This window comes from Trachurus japonicus, chromosome 2 (assembly GCF_045865225.1).
Source record: "Trachurus japonicus isolate A0001 chromosome 2, Traja_1.0".
Classification (NCBI taxonomy): Eukaryota; Metazoa; Chordata; class Actinopteri; order Carangiformes; family Carangidae; genus Trachurus; species Trachurus japonicus.
In genome coordinates, this window is record NC_140908.1 from 14,941,719 (window position 1) to 14,960,082 (window position 18,364).

At 42.2% G+C, this 18,364-nt stretch overlaps 1 protein-coding gene across 3 annotated transcripts in view; it reads right to left on the minus strand.

Annotated features, from left to right (window-relative positions):
- LOC146991003 (diacylglycerol kinase zeta-like) overlaps positions 1-18,364 on the minus strand; it is an 88,520-nt gene that overhangs the window by 55,138 nt on the left and 15,018 nt on the right. For 2 of the 3 annotated variants that reach the window (XM_085802502.1, XM_085802494.1), the window contains exons 2-8: positions 15,288-16,585; positions 7,775-7,883; positions 6,663-6,758; positions 4,035-4,112; positions 2,065-2,127; positions 323-379; positions 103-171 (exon numbers count right to left, since the gene is read on the minus strand). In XM_085802502.1, coding sequence (XP_085658628.1) covers positions 103-171; positions 323-379; positions 2,065-2,127; positions 4,035-4,112; positions 6,663-6,758; positions 7,775-7,883; positions 15,288-16,384 — 1,569 coding nt within the window. In that variant the 5' untranslated portion in view covers positions 16,385-16,585. The remainder of the gene's footprint in view (positions 1-102; positions 172-322; positions 380-2,064; positions 2,128-4,034; positions 4,113-6,662; positions 6,759-7,774; positions 7,884-15,287; positions 16,586-18,364) is intronic. The other variant, XM_085802511.1, reaches the window with a different exon arrangement.

Genomic DNA, 18,364 nt, shown 5'->3' on the forward strand with positions numbered 1-18,364 from the left:
AAATGTTGTATCCCTTTAAGAGGTTTACTGTGCTTACTTCCATACATTTAGAGGATGTTTATACTGAAGGACTCTATGGTCAATATAAAAATCTCTACCCACCTTCCCACACTGTTTACATTTGCCATCTTGTCGTCTGCGATGAACCCAGTGATGACGCACGACAATGGGCTGAAAAGACACAAATACAACATATCTGTTGGTTGTTTGATTTCTGAACTCATAAAGAAGAAGAAAAAGAAGAACAAGAAGGACAGCAGCAACAAGAACAACAAAAAAAAGAAAGGACCATGGAGGATTAAGAAGAATGTCCAGAACTCACCTCTCTAATGTTCCTCGAGCCTGATTCTCTGAAAGACGGTTTACACCTGAAGTTAATCTGAGGAGAGTAAAGGACATAAGAGGTAACAACATTTGGTGACACCTGAGACCACAGCGTGCACTAGAGGAGGTTAGACAGAAACCACACCAGGAGAACCATGATCAGCAGCTTCATCTCGGTTACACCAGTGAGAAGAGATCATAGACTGTAGCAGCGACGGCGGTCTCCATCTCCAGAGGAAGAGCAGTGATTCAGTGAAGTGACAGAAAGCAACAGAGCAGGACACCAGCAGTCTTTTTAGGCTGCCACGGTTAGGCCAGAGTTTAGCCAGAGTTAAGCCGGAGTTATGCCACAGTTGGGCCACAATTAGGGATGTAGCTGTCTACAATTAGATTATAATTGGACCACAGTTATGCCGCAGTTTGGCCACATTTTGGCCACAGTTTGACCACAGTTTGTCTAAAGTTATGCCATAGTTAGGCCAGAATTAAGGATATAGCTGTCTACAATTAGATTATAATTGGACCACAGTTATGCCACAGTTTGGCCACAGTTATGCCATAGTTTGGCCACATTTTGGCCACAGTTTGACCACAGTTTGTCTAAAGTTATGCCACAGTTAGGCTAGAATTAAGGATGTACCTGTCTACAATTAGATTATAATTGTACCACAGTTTGGACGCAGTTAGGCCGCAGTTTGGCTACAGTTATGCCATAGTTAGGCCAGAATTAAGGATGTAGCTGTCTACAATTAAATTAGAATTGGACCACAGTTATGCCACAGTTTGGCCACAGTTATGCCGCAGTTTGGCCACAGTTATGCCGCAGTTTGGCCACAGTTATGCCGTAGTTAGGCCAGAATTAAGGATGTAGCTGTCTACAATTAGATTATAAAGTACCACAGTTTGGCCACAGGTTGACCACAGTTTGTCTAAAGTTATGCCATAGTTTGGCCACATTTTGGCCACAGTTTGACCACAGTTTGTCTAAAGTTATGCCACAGTTTGGCCACAGTTATGCCGCAGTTAAACCAAAGGTAACCACACCAACTACACTGATCTGTGCCTTAGACATTGCTCTGGTTCACTGTAAGCTCTATGTAGCTTCACACATCACAGACCTGATTGTTATTTTCAGCTAATACGTCTTCAGATCTGGAAGCTTCCAGCAATATCAAACACTGTACATCTGACTTTAAGACATGTGGAATATTTCCATGCAAGAGTCTTAGCCTTTAATGTTTCACTTGCTAGTTTCATCTAAACAGGAATGGGTGCATCCTGATACAAACCAAATGTTAGCTCACAGCTCAAATGTTAGTTAGTAAATTAGAGCGTCTTGATTGATTTCAGCAGGTCAGGAGGATCTGGGATCAGTATATTTGAGGTGAACATGTAAAGATCTGAACTATTTTGATCAACGAGGAAGTTAGAAGAAGAAACAGAAGATGATTGGATTGAATGAAAAGAAAAGGACCCTGTTATAATGTTGATTTTTCAGAGGGTGTCTGACCTAGATTAGATTAGATTAGAGTTGAATTCACTGGTTTAAGACAGGACCATCGCTGAAGGGTTTGTCTCTAGACGATAGCGCATTACTTCCTCCTACACCTGTTTAAATGAATGGTGGGTTTTTCATTGTGAATGATTGCAGCGATCCATCCAGACACCCCCTCTGGTCTAATATAAGGACTGTTAGATAGATGGAGAACAGAGGACAGGAAGCAGGACTGTGTATCTCACTCTAAAGGCGGGGTCATTGAGGGGCAGGGTGGTCTCCAGGAGAATGGCTCTAGAGCTGGGGAACTGGAGGACAGACAGGAGGGACATCAGCTGAGAAACAACCTTCCTCTGGTCTGAGGGTTTAGAGTAATCCTCCTCTTCACTCCTCTTTGATCTTGAACTCATCGCTGAGGACTCAAAACTTTAATCCGCCTTTATTCTTCCTCCATCATCACATCCGGAACGGTTTAACTGTCCCTTTTTAATCCGACCTACCTTTATCTCCCTCTGATCGCTGCAGATCTATACCTGAGCCTCTCTCCGTCTCCAGGGAGGTTTTTACAGAGTGAATATCAGTCCAGAGTAGGGTTGTAAAATTCCGGGAATTTTCAAAGTTGGAAACTTTCCATGGGAATTAACGGGAATATATGGGAATAAATCAGAAATTTACTAAATTGAAGGTTGGCCCTTAAAGGACAATTCCAGGCGAATTCAACTCTGGGGTGTATTTTCATATCATTTTAGGTCTAAAAGAATGAATCTGAAGATTTTCAGTTTAATCGCTCCTGTTTTGCGGTAGTTGTGTCTGTCCCTGCATCGCCACGGCAGCAATGAATGGGAGTGGATGTAAGTTCTGCTGTTTAGGCTGTTTCCAGCCCTCAAAGCCACAGACAGCGTCAGATGGAGACTCAAACATGCAGCCAGAAGTTTATTTACTTCAACAAGCCGACATGTTTGTAAAACTAGATCTAATTCAAAGTCTCCCAGAGTCTCGCGCGAGCCCGAAGTTGCAGTGCTGGTGTGTTCAGGTGCAGTGGGAAAAGCTACCGTTTGTGTCATAAACACAGGAATATCAACTCTTTACTTGCTTCAAGTAAAAAAAACTTCTCGGCGCATATTTGAGTAGCCACCTGACGCTGTCTGTGGAAAAAAATGTAGACTTGAAGCAAGTAAAGAGTTGATATTCCTGTGTTTATGACACAAGCGGTAGCTCCTACTGCACCTGAACACACCGAGCACGGCAACTGGGTCTCACGCGAGACTCCGGGAGACTTTGAATTAGATCTAGTTTTACAAACATGTCGGCTTGTTGAAGTAAATAAACTTCTGGCTGCATGTTTGAGTCTCCATCTGACGCTGTCTGTGGCTTTGAGGGATGGAAACAGCCTAAACAGCAGAACTTACATCCACTCCCATTCATTGCTGCCGTGGCGATGCAGGGACAGACACAACTACCGCAAAACAGGAGACATTAAACTGAAAATCTTCAGATTCATTCTTTTAGACCTAAAATGATATGAAAATACACCCCTGAGTTGAATTCGCCTGGAATTGTCCTTTAACAGGAAACTTAAATATAGTTGTGAAAAATATATTGTAGCATACTAAAACAACCAGATTTAATGCAAGTACACTTGAATATCTATGGAAAGCAGAAAGTGTTTTCACTACATTTCCCATGAGCCTCTGCGCGCACTGTGAAATCCTTGGACCGGCGCAAAGACGGACAAAAGCGAAAACACTTGGCAAGAATGTTTTCATTGATCAAGAATGAAAGTTGGAGGTTCGCAGATGATCAGATACTATCGTAGTAATATATATTTTAGTCAACATTCATGTTTTTGTTGTTCAGTAAAATAATTGATTGTTCATACAAGAATTAAAACTTGATAAAGTTCTACTCACAAATAAATCTGTTGAAATGTCATGTTTTTTTAATTGTATTATTTTGCATGGATGTCTGCTTATGACAAAAAAATATTACATTTATGTTTGGATATGATACAGCTTGTTTAAATTACCCCCAATTTCCAGTTAATTCCCATAAATTCCCAATAATTCCTATAAATTCCCATAAATTCCCATAATTCCCACAGAAAGTTTCCAATTTAGAATATTTCAAATATTCCCCAGCTTAACTTTCCATGGACATTTTCCGGCCCTTTGTAACCCTAGTCCAGAGGTAGAGTAGTAGATCGTGGTGACGTTACCTTCTCCAGTTGTTCTATACAGATGGTGTGAGCGACGATCTTACAGGCGGCGCATTTCCTCCTGCTGACAGACTTTTGCTGGAGACAGAAACAGAAACGATGGAGGGGGAGTTGAGTTTTACAGTTTTTCTCAGTTGCTAAAACACTAAAACCTGTTGTCTGAACTAAATTCTCAGTTGCCTGAACCCACTGATTGAATCAGTCACTCTTCTCTTTTGGCAAAACCATCAGCACTTTTCACCTGTTTAGACACAACTTAGCAACACATTTTCATTGTGATGCACCTGTGTTGCATAATGCTGAGCACAGGTGGCAAAAGTCAAACACAACTAAAGCACAGGTTGAACACAACAACTCAAAACTGATCACACTTGTGTCTAATGATGTGAGGGAACATATATATACGTAGCCTAAGCCAGTTCATTTCATGCACTTCTCATTTCTATATTTTTGTACTTTATTTTTACGTAGGCCTACTGTATACAAGTGCTAAATGCACAAGATTTCTGTTTGTTTTTGTACTGTACAAGTTTTGTACTAAAAAACCCCCCAAAAAACACAGCTTTTTGTTTTGCAAGAGGAGAAGATGAGACGACAGGGTGAAGGAAGAGAGGATGAGGGAGGGAGGGAGGGAGGGAGGAGGGTGAAAGAAAGGGAAGGAGAGAAGTGCTACAGTGTAAATGCACAGGTTTTTTGTTTTGCAACATGCATTTAGCTACAGTGAACAATAAACATTTATTTCTACAGCTTCATGTTGTGTTTTCTATTTTTCTAGGTAGTGTTTAGTGACGGCTCAGTAGTGTTTTTAATTTTGATTTGACAACATAGTTCAGTTTTGAGCACCAGATTGAACTGTTTTGAGGTGAAAGTTTGGTTTTGCAAAAAGAAGAGCCTGAGGTTTTGTGAATGTAGCTTGAAAATTGGGGTTTGTGTTCACAGTTTAGAGAAAAGGAGAGAGAGCAGCTTTAGAGAAATAATGTGTCTTAGCAATCAAGAAAAACTGTAGAGTAATTCACAGGAAGACGGAAGTGAAACAACTGGCTCTGTGATCCTCAGCAGCAGTGATGACATCTCACCACTAGGTGTCGGTATTGCACTGTGGTGAACTGACACCACAACCAGCTAGAAATCCAATCCACATGTCCCTTAGACATTATTTTCTCAGGCAAAAACACTGTTTTTTCATGCACTGATCAATTTTGAGATTTTAAGCTAGGCTATTTTTCTTCCTGAACATGTCTTCTTTCAGAAGAGTCGAAAGAAATGGTAGAAAATCCACATTAAGGTGGTTATTTTGAGTTTTTCCTCATCTGAGTCCGAAATCTCCACTTCAGCAGCACTTACAGACACCAAACCTTCCAGTTTTATTCCCGTCTATATTCTGAAGGTTTTTACAGAGGGGATTGTTGATATATCATTCAAAGCCTGATTTATACAACGTTTTATTCCTAAAAACATGGCGAAATTAGATTTTTTTTTAGGGCTCTTGTGACAGTATTTTCTCATTTACAAAGTGATAAAAAGAGATATCCAAAATCCACTCTGTAAAAACTTCTGACTCTAATATGTCAACAAAATAAAACAAGAATTTTGGAAGTGGCTTTATCCATTGTTCAGATTTTGGTTCTGAAAACGCATATTTCATTAGATATTACCTCATTTACATATTTAAACATAACATTTTACAAAACTTGTAATACAAAAAATAATGTGATAAAATTGGGAAGTTTCATGGTGATATCTGTTAGTTAAAATTTACCCCCCCTATTCACCTGTAGTGTCTCGCCTTAAGGAAGTGTGGACACTGTTAGGCCTTATATTGAATCAATGACCAGTAGGGTAAAGGTCAAGTCCTTGACCCACTGATCAGAAGACCTAATCTACATCCATCTGTTCCTGGTGGGTCCAACCAGCCTGCTTCAGCTGTTCACTGTTGTCAATCAAAAGTGTGTGAAAGTTCAACTGTTCAGTCCAGTTTGTATTAAAGGTTTTGTCTGTTGGAAACTGTTGATTGTGCGCCACTGCTGCTGAGTGCTGGTTATTTGTGTTTATTCTGACCCTTTTTTTGCCATGCGCCTATACATCAAGGTTCCTACAGCTTAAACCAACTTAAATTTAAGACTTTTTAAGACGTTTTTAATGTCACTTCAATTGAAATGTAAGACCGACTTCATAATAAACACAAATGCAAAAAAAAAAAAACCCATCACCACATCTATTACATAATAGGGTTAGCGACAATTTGACCCACTTTCCTATGTGGTCCAAGGTTAAGTGACTGCTACATGAATGATTGGGGGGAAAAAAACTGATTTGGGAGCTGGTGGCAGTGAGAAATTTATCGTTTACGGCCGCCACTAACTTCTCTATGTCAGAATGTTACCAATTATTTTGAGATTTGAGACTAATTACAACCATAAAATACCACTTACCATGTGTTAACATTTTTAAGACGTTTGAAAAATTGATTTAAGACATTTTAATGCCATTTAAGGCCTTGTTTTTAGATGAATGAATTCAATGCCTTTTAAGACTTTTTAAGGATCCGTAAGAACCCTGGACATGGACAAGGACTTGAGCTGTTTATGTGGCCTGATAAAGAGCAGGAGGAAGGAAGGAGATACTCACCAGTGCTTTGGCAATACAGTGTTGTTCTCCAACATAACAGTAATCTCCAGATGCATTGGTCTCAAACCAGATGTGGTCTCCATATACAGCTGACTCCTGCAAGAACAAGATACAGAGATATATACAGTATATGCCCTCTACCAACACAGACACGATTCTGTTGAAGAACTTAAGGCTTCCTCATTTGAAGACCTTAAAGGGATACGCCAACATTTTTTTTCGTGTCTTGCCTCACTCCCGAGTCCATGACCAGCAGATAGACACCATCCTTTCGACTGTGCGTGCAGTAACGAGGGAGATAGAGCCGTATCGCCCGTAATTAGCTTAGCTCAAACACTGGAAGTGTATAGGTAGTGTTAGCCTGCCTCCACCTAAAGTCATCAGAGAAACTCTTCAGCAACTCTAAACGGACCGATCTTGGTCTCAGAGCTGACAAAACTCTCCGGTAAGGCATCTTGAGCGGTCAAATGCCGCTAACGGGACGAGATCGGTCAAAACAGAGGGTTCAAGCAAAGACGCTTTATTTTGGTTCAAGCTAGCTACATCCAGGGTAGCTTAGCTTCCTATTTCAAAGTAAAAGTACAAATTCTATCGTCATGGTTTTCTGTATGTAAAGGGCAACGGGTGTTTTATTTTGTGAAAGTAACCGGAAGTGCGTTGGTCACAACGGCTAGCTTGAGTAGCGCCGAATTCGTCCGAACAAAATAGTAAACAGCTGGTATTTAGACAAATTAACGACACACTGCTGATCTAAACGGCTACTTTCTCACCTAAACATGTTTGAAATGTTGATAAAGTGATATATTTACAGAGTTTAGAGCTAAAATGAAATCAGCTTCTGACTGCTGATTTCAGCTCAGGTAGGAGGCAGGCTAACACTACCCATACACTTCCAGTGTTTGAGCTAAGCTAATTACGGGCGATACGGCTCTATCTCCCTTGTTACTGCACGCACAGTAGAAAGGATGGTGTCTATCTGCTGGTCATGGACTCGGGAGTGAGGCAAGACACGAAAAAAAATGTTGGCGTATCACTTTAAAGGCTTCCTCAGCTGAAAACCTCCTTTTCCTTTCCCTCAGATCCCTGTTGTGTTCCCCTGATCCCAGACTTACAGTCCAGTCCACCGTACTCCGGATCAGAGCCTCTGGGTCTGTCCTGGTCAGCGACGAGGTGCTGGGCTGGCAGGGCAGGTGGTGCAGTCCAGACTTGGCGATGGCTTTCCTGAAAACACAGACAGGTTGAATATTTAATATGAATCTAAAGCTTCCTCAGGTCAGACTGATCTTTTATCCTGATCAGAAAGTAGAACAACCATTGCAACATCTAGTGGCCATTTCCATCAATGCAACAGCATCGGTAATCAAACACACAATGTGCTATTATTATTAGGAGTCCCAAGTTCTTTTACCTTTATGACATTTGTAATTTTAAAAAGCAGTTAAAACCTTTCCACACACATTTTCTTCTTTTAAACTGTTGGGGTTTTATCTGACTTAACTTATTCAATTCTTTTTATTACCTTATAGTTTTAGTGTGAAGGGAAACCAGCAAAGCAGGAATGTCATTGTAACCTCTAAACCATTGTGTTTTACTGTGCATATGACAATAAACTTCTTGAATCAGGTTAAACATTAAACCATCAGAGCTGCTCTTCTGTCTCATTGTCAATAATGTCTGGTCTAAAACAGCTGTCATACAGGAAGTCCAGTGTTGTGTTGAAGTGTCGGGGAGGATGAGACAGAGGAACTGAACTGGAGTTACATTAAACTAGTATTACTTAAACCTGAGTTTCCATGAGTCTTTATTGAACGACTGTCATGTTAAAGACATAGATGTTTCTTTGAAGGGATGGTAACTGGGCTAGAACTCATTCATAACATCATCCTTCACTCATCATCCACCGCTTACAACTTCATTACTCCCTCACAGGGCCGTAAAGGTGATGATAATTCTAGGGGCCCAGCGCCCAGTGGGTCTTTGTATGACTGATTTATTCTGCATAAGACCCTGACTAATACTCATAGTAATGCTGCATCAGCATCAAAACAAAGTAGGCTAAATAAAAAATGATAATACATACGTAGTCTAAGAAAAAAAACTGGAAAAGTTAGGGGGGAGGGGCCCAGAATTCCTAGCAACGGCCCTGCTCCCTCGTAACCTCATCATTCACTCATTACTTCATCATTCACTTACTCATTCACTCAACATAACATCACAACAGGGAGCAAATTAGTCAATCAGATGAATGATCAAAGAAAAGCTTGTCAAGGAAGAGTCCAATAACGCAGCATCCACATAGACATGACTGTGGATGTAGGCCTAATAATGAAAAATAAGAATCAGAAGCCTCATGGTCTATTCTTAACATTGACAGACACTCTGGTTCCTCTTTCTGACAGTGTAACAGGAAGTTAAACCACCGCAAAATAAAACCATTAACCAACAGAGTGAAGAATATAACTGAATGCATCTGATAGAGAAGCAGCGTCACCTGGAGTCGGACTATCGCAGCATCTCTGATCTCCTGTCATTAACATCAGCAGATCCTCATTATCTGAGGAAACACTTAACCATCTGTGTAGACTTCCTCCTGATGATGATGATGATGCATGGTCACTTCCCGATAGAAGCTTAGAAAACGCCGGTCATTTCCCCCTTTTCTTGTTATGACATGATAATGACCTGATGATGATGAGACTGATGAGACATCACATCTATTCTCATTCTGTCAAGTCATAAATGACAAGAAGCCTTGGTAATAAATGGTGGATGTGTGGATAGACGACTATTTAGCTGAGGAGTCCATAGTAAATCCCCATAAATCACAAATAAATCAGTTGTTTTGGGTTTTTTTGGACTATTTTTGCGTGTGTTCGATAGTTGATATATCAAAATGTTACTTTATTAAACATTAGCCAAAAATGATGACAAAAACCTCACTGCTCAAAGAAAAACAAGTTGGCGCCATCCAAGTGGTAGGCTAACTGTTAGCAAAAACGGTTTGGTTGCGTTGCTAGCTTATTCATTAATTCAGCCCTGGTGGATGCTAAGTAACATCATTAAAGTCATTTCTACTGTGAGGTAAATAAAAGAGAACCATGAGTATCTCCATGTAGCTAAAAGTCTGAACGCAATCTGCTAATGTTAGCATAATTATGTGTTTTTAGCTTGTTAGCTGACTTTGTTCTCCAGGGCTAAATTAGCAAACAGGCTAAAGTTAATAGATTAAAATATTGAATTGTAAACAACCACAGAGTCCATAGTAAATCCCCATAAATCACAACTATTGTTTTGACTATTTTTGACTATATGACTATTTTTTGTGTGTGTTCGATAGTTGAAAAATATCAAAATGTTAGGCTACTTTATTAAACATTAACCAAAAACAATGACAAAAACCTCACTAATCAAAGAAGAGCAAGATGGCGCCATCCAAGTGGTAACTGTTAGCAAAAACGGTTTGGGTTGCGATTGCTAGCTTATTCATTAATTCAGCCCTGGTGGATGCTAAGTAACATCATTAAAGTCATTTCTACTGTGAAGTAAATAAAAGAGAACCATATGCGTCCTTGTCCATGTAGCTACAAGACTGAACACCTACAATCAAGACAACGCTAAATTATGCTAACATTAGCAGTTAGCATAATTTAGCCAACCTAGCCTCGTAAACCAGCCGCAATGCATTTCGGCTGGTTTACGAGGCTAAGTTCCACCTGGGTTCAGTTTATATGTAGGCTACCAGCAAAATAGCCACCGTTAACATTCATGTGCACACTCTTCTTTTAGCTAATTGTCGACCAAACTAATGCTGAAAATGTGTATAAATTTGCAGAAACACTGGCAACTGATTCAAACTATTGAGTCGAGCCAAAGGTCAATAAGGTGTTGCGTTAATTCATAATCAAAACAACAATTGTGGAATATATGACTGCCCAATTACAGCTAAAAGTACCTGTTTTTATGAGAAGGTGGACCCCAGTTACCGATTATATCGCTTAAGACTCTTATCTAAAATATCCCTTTTTTCTTTTTTTTTTGGAATATTCACCACTTTATTTTCCCATGATCCATTGCGTCACACCACCCCGGAAGTCGGTTGTTTACGTAGCAACAGCTAGCGGCTAACGTAGCAACCGGACATCCACAATAGAGGCTGACATTTTATCGGGATTCCCGCGGGAGTCAATTTATTTTGAATCACGTGATCGGGACGTGACGGGAAAAAATGTAAACGGGAGTGAACGGGACCGGGAGTCAAAGCGCGACATTCAAAGAAGCACAAGCCAGGATGGTGCGCTCAAAACGGTCCAAAAGTTTTAAGTGTGTGGACTGATGCACACTGCACACCCTCAGTGATCACTGTCCTGGCTCCGTAGAGGTGTACTGTACCTAAATCAACATACCGGTAGGGAAACGTTTTCGGCCAGTCAGACTGACTCAGAGGAGTCAGCTGATGCGGCGGCGGCGTAATCTCCACCTCGCATTAAACAGCTGATGCACACTGCACACTGCACACCCTCAGTGATCACTGTCCTGGCTCCGTAGAGGTGTGTAACCTGTGTAAATCAACATACCGGTGTTGTGGCCCTACTGGTTCCTAATTTAACTGGTTACGGTGCTGAACAGCTGCAGATGTTTTGCGCTCCCTCAGCAGATTCGTCACAAATTCACAAACATACACAACATATTACCAGCGAGTTTCAAGCCACAATTCACATCTACCGCGGCGAATATGCTGCTGTGAGTGAGCACTAACAGTTACGTACCAGCCACATGGAAAAGAAAAATAAAGTGGAGAAAAAATAATCTTCACATATTTGCGTGGGTCCGGGACTACGATCTCGCTTCAGCAAAACCAATTACACCCCTAACCACCTGTCTACCTCGGTGAGCCACTCAAGCTCACAGGTGCCAGCCGCTTCACTGGATATCAGTCAATTACGTCACTACAGGTAACGTTTTTGACTCGAGCTGATCTCAAACAACTGGTTACCATCGGATTTGCCTTTGAAATACACGGACAATGCCTCGGTGTTTATTGTTCTCTTTCCTCCAGTCTAAATCAACATATTTCAGCGCTACACTTCTCTCCGCACAACACTACACACTATGACAAAGCCTGTCGTGTTGAGAAAGTGATGAACTAGCTCGGAAATAACTGTCAAAATAACGCTCAACAATATGTAAACAAAAGCGAAACACTTGAGCCACTGCATGTGTACATGGTTGAAAAGTACGACTTGCATTTAATCACATTACTGTATTGCGAATGTTTTGTGTAGTACTTACATTTCTTTACACTTCTCTACAGATCTTATTAAACGCAAAGCGTATTTATTGGCGTGCATTAAAAGAAATGTCCATTTAAAGTCGCTGTGGTTCGAGGAAGAGAGGTGAAGTTAGCTCTCAGTCTAGCTGTTTCTGGCTGCGGTGAATATGATGCGTTCAGGGACCAGGGCAGCGTCGGACGTGAGTCGATTGTTTGAAATGTGTTTATAGAATGGTCTGATGCTTTTAGATTCGTGTGCCGACATATTTTATCATTGCCCTTTGTAAAGGTATACATTTTAATTAAAACTAGTTTGACATTCACAGAAAAAACTGACGAACTAAACAGTTTTGGGTCCATATGGCGATCTAAATGGCCGACGTCCGACGCTGCCCTGGTCCCTTGAACGCATCATAGTCACAGGCAGATCGAAACAGGTAGACTCAGGTAACATCTCTTCCGCGAACCACGGCGACTTGAAGTGAACATTTCTTTTAATGCACGCCAATAAATACGTTGTGCGTTTTATAAGATCTGTAGAGAAGTGTAAAGAAATGTAAGTACACAAAACATTCGCAATACAGTAATGTGATTAAATGCAAGTCGTACTTTTCAACCATGTACACATGCAGTGGCTCAAGTGTTTCGCTTTTGTTTACATATTGTTTAGCGTATTTCGACAGTATTTCCGAGTTAGTTCATCACTTTCTCAACACGACAGGCTTTGTCGTGGTGTGTAGTGTTGTGCGGAGAGAAGTGTAGCGCTGAATATGTTGATTAGACTGGAGGAAAGAGAACAATAAACACTGAGGCATTGTCCGTGTATTTCAAAGGCAAACCGATGGTAACCAGTTGTTTCAGATCAGCTCGAGTCAAAACGTTACCTGTAGTGACGTAATTGACTGATATCCAGTGAAGCGGCGGGCACCTGTGAGCTTGAGTGGCTCACAGAGGTAGACAGGTGGTTAGTGGTGTAATTGGTTTTGCTGAAGCGAGATCGAGTCCCGACCCACGCAAATATGTGAAGATTATTTTTTCTCCACTTTATTTTTTTTTCCATGTGGCTGGTACGTAACTGTTAGTGCTCACTCACAGCAGCATATTCGCCGCGGTAGATGTGAATTGTGGCTTGAAACTCGCTGGTAATATGTTGTGTATGTTTGTGAATTTGTGACGAATCTGCTGAGGGAGCGCAAAACATCTGCAGCTGTTCAGCACCGTAACCAGTTAAATTAGGAACCAGTAGGGCCACAACACCGGTAGGCAATTAAACGTTTTCCGCCAGTCAGAGGAGTCAGCTGATGCGGCGGCGGCGTAATCTCCACCTCGCATTAAACAGGTGATGCAGACAAGCAAAAAATAAAGAAAGAAAAAGAGAGAGAGGGAGAGAGAAAGGACGAGGAGGGCGTTCATTATCACTAATTGAAATAACAAAACAAGACGGTAGATGTGTTGACGCCACATCTACCGTCTTGTTTTGTCTGTCATTCAGCCTGCAGTGCGCTGAGGGAGAGAGAGGGGAGGGGGGATCTATGATGACTGTGTTCATAGAAAAAATCGGGAACAGGACGGGATCGGGAGTGATTTATTCGGGATTTGAACGGGACAGGATTTTTTTTTTACTTTGTCACGGGACCGGGGCGGGATTGAAAAAACACTCCCGTGTCAGCCTCTAATCCACAACTGTTGCGATTGGCTTTATGGTCGTTACAGGCTCCATTCATAAAATCTTTAACTTTCCTTGAGTTGTTTGTGCATCCAACAACAGCACATGTCGTACCGGAGGACATTCTATGAACTTGTAATAATAATAAAAACACTTCTAAGACAGACTGCTAGGCTAGCTCCATTCTGCTTGAAGTGAGACAGAAGTGCGAAACCGACTTGTCGGTGAATTGAGTGTCATGGCGACGCCCAGCGGCGTTCTACGGAAAGTGGTGAATAGAACCAGATAAAATATGTGCAATACCCTTTACAGTGCTATTTGTGTGACAAGATGTTTTGATCTGTTTTCCTTTGTGATGTTAATTGCCTGTTAATGTGCATAAAGGCAATAAAGTCAAAAAAACGACAATTGTTGGAAGGAATTTGTGTAGAATTGTCATGAGTCGTTCCAAATTTCACATAATCCCATTTTTTTCAATCCGTTTCCTCAAATCTTTTTTGGTCCGAACAATGATTTAGTCATTTACACATGACTACCTGAAACGCATCACAGACAATGACGGCTGCAGAGAAAGAAGTCTCTCAATGTTTCTCAAACTTTCCACATTTGCATACCTCTGTTCTGTCTGACCCGACAACAACACAACAGACAACACAGTGGGATCTCATCCAGAAGTTCCAGTGGTGTCACATTCTATCTATAGCACTTTAATAGACAACAGCTGACTGCTTCTGGTACTTTGAAGACTATGACCCATCTTGGTGCAGTTGGTCGGTAACACCATCATTAATTACACCATTACACTTATAGCCTATATTCCATCCTACACTGTACAATGTGTTCACTTTTTTTTTAGCCTTATCTAATTGAATTATTTCCTCTCTATTAATTAACAACAAATCATTAATTCTGTTCAATACAGAATGAAAAATCACTGCCATTGTCTCACTTTCTTACACTATTTGTTCATTTTTTGTCACTATTTTGTATAATTCTTTATTACAAAAAGGTTTTCCACCAGATAAGTATTTCAGCTCATGTAAACCTGACAGTAATATACAGGGCCGTTGTATAGGGGAGAAAGGTGATGATAATTCTAGGGGCCCAGCGCCCAGTGGGGCCCCACAAAAAAAAAAAACAGTAGTCTAATCTTTGTATGACTGAATTATTCTGCTTAGACCCTGACTAATACTCATAGTAATGCTGCATTAGCATCAAAATAAATTAGGCTAAATAAAAAATGATAATACATACGTAGTCTAAGAAAAAAAGTGGAAAAGTCAGGGGGGAGGGGCCCACTTTAGTATTCTTTCAGGGGGCCCAGAATTCCTAGCAACGGCCCTGGCCATATACACGTTTATATTATATGTCAATGATATCGCTTTCCCACGCCCACAAATGAGACAGGAAGTGACATCATATCATATCAGCACTGCTGGTAATGCATCATGTTGGATCATCTATATAATTGGAGATGACAATGGTGACAATTTTGCTTGATGGCATCGCTGCAGAAAAGGTCAGAGGTCAAAGGTCACCGAAGATACATACAGTACGACGTTAACCGGCAGGAAGAAAAACCCTGATCCAGGACCAGTCCAGATCAAATTATGCAGTAAACTCTGTTAGCAAATTAGTTTAGTCTGCAAGTACGAGCCTGTTTGTGTGTGTGTGCGTGTGTGTTACATACGACAGGAAGCTCTCCCATGTGTCCAGATAAGGATCGTAGTATATGGTTCCCTCCTCGTCCCTCCCCAGAGGTGAAGAAGTGCTTTTATGGAGCGGGGACCCAGAGGAGGACGTCCCATCTCCATCTGGGTCGTCCGCCGCCGTGGGACCAGGACTCAGACCTGCTGCCGAGCTCAGCTGAGCCAGACTGGGGCTGGTGCTGGAGGTCTGGATGGGTTTCTGTACGATCCAGTGAGCCTGACCCGAGCTGCGGCGGTGGTAGCGACCGTAGATCCCGTACCCGGCCACTCGGCTGTGGAACAACGCGTCGGACGGGAGCAGGTTGGAGGAGTTTCTCCTCAGGCAGCGAGGCGCGAGGCGGAGCAGCGGGCGTGGCTTAATGTTCTCCATGACGACGGCTTGGGTTATGTGCATCCGAGAAGGATCGATCATCCCCCGTTTGGTTCTGCTTCTGCTTCTGCTCTCCACCTCTTCTTCTTCGTCATCGTTGTCGCTCCCTTCTTCGTCTTCTGACTCGGAGAAGGAGTGCAAACCGAACTCCTCTTCGCTCCCTTCCTCCTCTCCTCCTCCTCCTTGTCCTCCCATCTGGACCACGCTGGCGAGCAGCATGGACGATCCGAGCAGATGAGGCTCGATGGACTTCACCTTAGAGGGACGGCGATGTCGCGCCGCTACGTAGGGGGCGGCGCCCGAGGCCCAGCGGCCACGGTGCGGTTTACAGTGAAACGCCCTCCTTCCTCCTCGTTTCACCGCTGCGTTCACCTCTCGCTCCGTCGTCGCCGCCCCGCCGCCGCCCGTTGCCCCGCCCGGCGCGTCTACGACCGACTGCCGCCTCGGGCCGCTGGCCACCAGTTGCCCCGCGCTGGGACGCCGCCGCTGGTCTGGAAAGGCGGTAGCCGCGGGTAGACCGACAGAGGAGCGTCTGGACTGCATCAGAGCAACGGAGGGAAGACCGGCGCTGGATCGTCTTCGGGCTTTGCTGGTCTGGACGGCGAGTCCCGGTCCCGGTCCCGGTCCAGGCGGACGCACCGTCGTCGATTGCCGCTTCTGCCGCTTGCGTCGGCGGCCGAAATGGCGCTGGAAGAAGAACTCCATCATCCTCCTCCTCCTCTTCCTCCTCTGTCACCGGGTTAAAAGGTCAAAGTTCACACATGTTTTAACGTGTTTTAATCCAAGATAACTAGGTTTTTCAATCCACCACAAAACCCAGAATCGGATGATGATGATGATGATGATGATGGTCCTTCTCCTCCTGCTGCTGGTCTCTACTAGTCCAGCTCTGGTCTTCCTTTAGAAACTCTAAAGGATGAGTAGGTGGTGTCAATCAAACCTACAACCAAATCTCTATTGACAAAGAAAAGCGTTTTCTCAAAAGTGAATAAATAACCAACTGAAATGAAATGTCATCTTTGATTCATTAACTAATCAACCAGCTCATTAACTGATGCAGTACTGCTCTCTTCATGAAACTGATATTAACTAGGGGTGGGAAAGAAAATCGATTCACATAAATATCGCGATGTCTTTTTTGACGATTTTTTAATCGATTTTTTTTTTCAAAAATCGATTTTTTTCATGCAAAAATTCATGCAAAACCGCTCATGCACGTTGCCTTCAGGGACAGTTTTTCATCAACAGTCTCTGTATTTCCCTCTAAAACAACTCTGTGTGGTAACGTTGTGTTATTATCTCATAGCGTGGTGAATGTGCAGCTCACAACTTGTCCACCAGAGCGTTGTGGAGTTGTTGGATTGTGTATTTGATGAGTTTGATGAGGGAAACCAAGAAATCCCATAATGAGCCTCTGTAGCGTAGCTCTGAGCAGCTCACGGCTCTGCTCCGCCGTTCTAAAAATAGCTTGCACCGACAATTAAAAGCAATGAACCTACTCCTAAAACTGTATGGATTATGGCAATGGGCCAATTTGCCAAAATGTTGAACTATCCCTTTAAGGACAGAAGTACAGTAGGGTTATTCAATGCAAAACCTAGGAATTTGCCTAATTAAATGCAGATGCTGGTAAGCAGAGTCAAAGTCTGAGGTGAGGACGAGTCTGGAGGTCTTTCAGAGCTGCAAGGGTTCTGGACTGCCTGTCAATCTGAATGTTTGATCTAAACTGTGTCATTACACCTTTAGTGTGTCAGTCACAATGACACAGAGCAAGGAAGGAGGTGTCTGATCAGTGAAGCTAGTGTTGTACAGTTGTCCAAAGACTGGTCTGAAGCTTTTTACCTCAAGAGTGAACGCCCAACACTTGACCTTAACCTAATGGAACAGGAAGAAGGGGAGGCAACCGCTCACAAGCACCACACTCTTAGAAATAAGGGTTCTTCTAGAAGGGCCGGGGTTCTACCTGCACACTAAAAAATGTTGGGTTATCTCCAATTTCTGAGTTATTGGTGTTGAGTAAAATTTTGGGGTTATTTTTCCAGAGGCTAGGCTATGAATTTAACCCAATTTCTGGGTTGTTCAAGTAATTGGGTTATTTTTCAGTGAGTAACCCATTTGTTGGGTTAAGGGTTGGGCAATTCTGTGTGTCTCCGCCCGCCACCACAGCTACCTGTGAATATATTGGGTCGAGCAAGCGCTTTATACACAACCCAATAGTTAAGTTAAAAATAACCCATCGTTGTAGTTAGCATAACCCAATGAATATTCAACCCAAAAGTTGGGTCAAAAAAGAATAACCCAACCTGTTGGGTTAAAATTAACCCAAAAAGGGGTTCGTCTTTATTTGAACCAGCAGTTGGGTTAAAATTGGGTTATTTTTTAACCCACCTGTTTTTAGTGTGTGAGGGTACCTTGAGGATGTTGTTATGATGCTATGTGAAGCCCTTTGAGACAAACTGTTTGTAAAAATGGGCTATACAAATAAAATTGCCTTGCCTTGCATTGCCTACCTGGAACCATTTGCTTCTGAAAAACCCTTTCCTGAATAAAAGGGTTTTTCAAGGGTTCTTGGTAACACTAAGGGTTCCAATACACTGCAAAAACTCACAATCTTACCAAGAATATTTGTCTTATTTCCAGTCAAAACAAATCTCATTATACTTAAAGTAAGACTCATCACATTAAAAG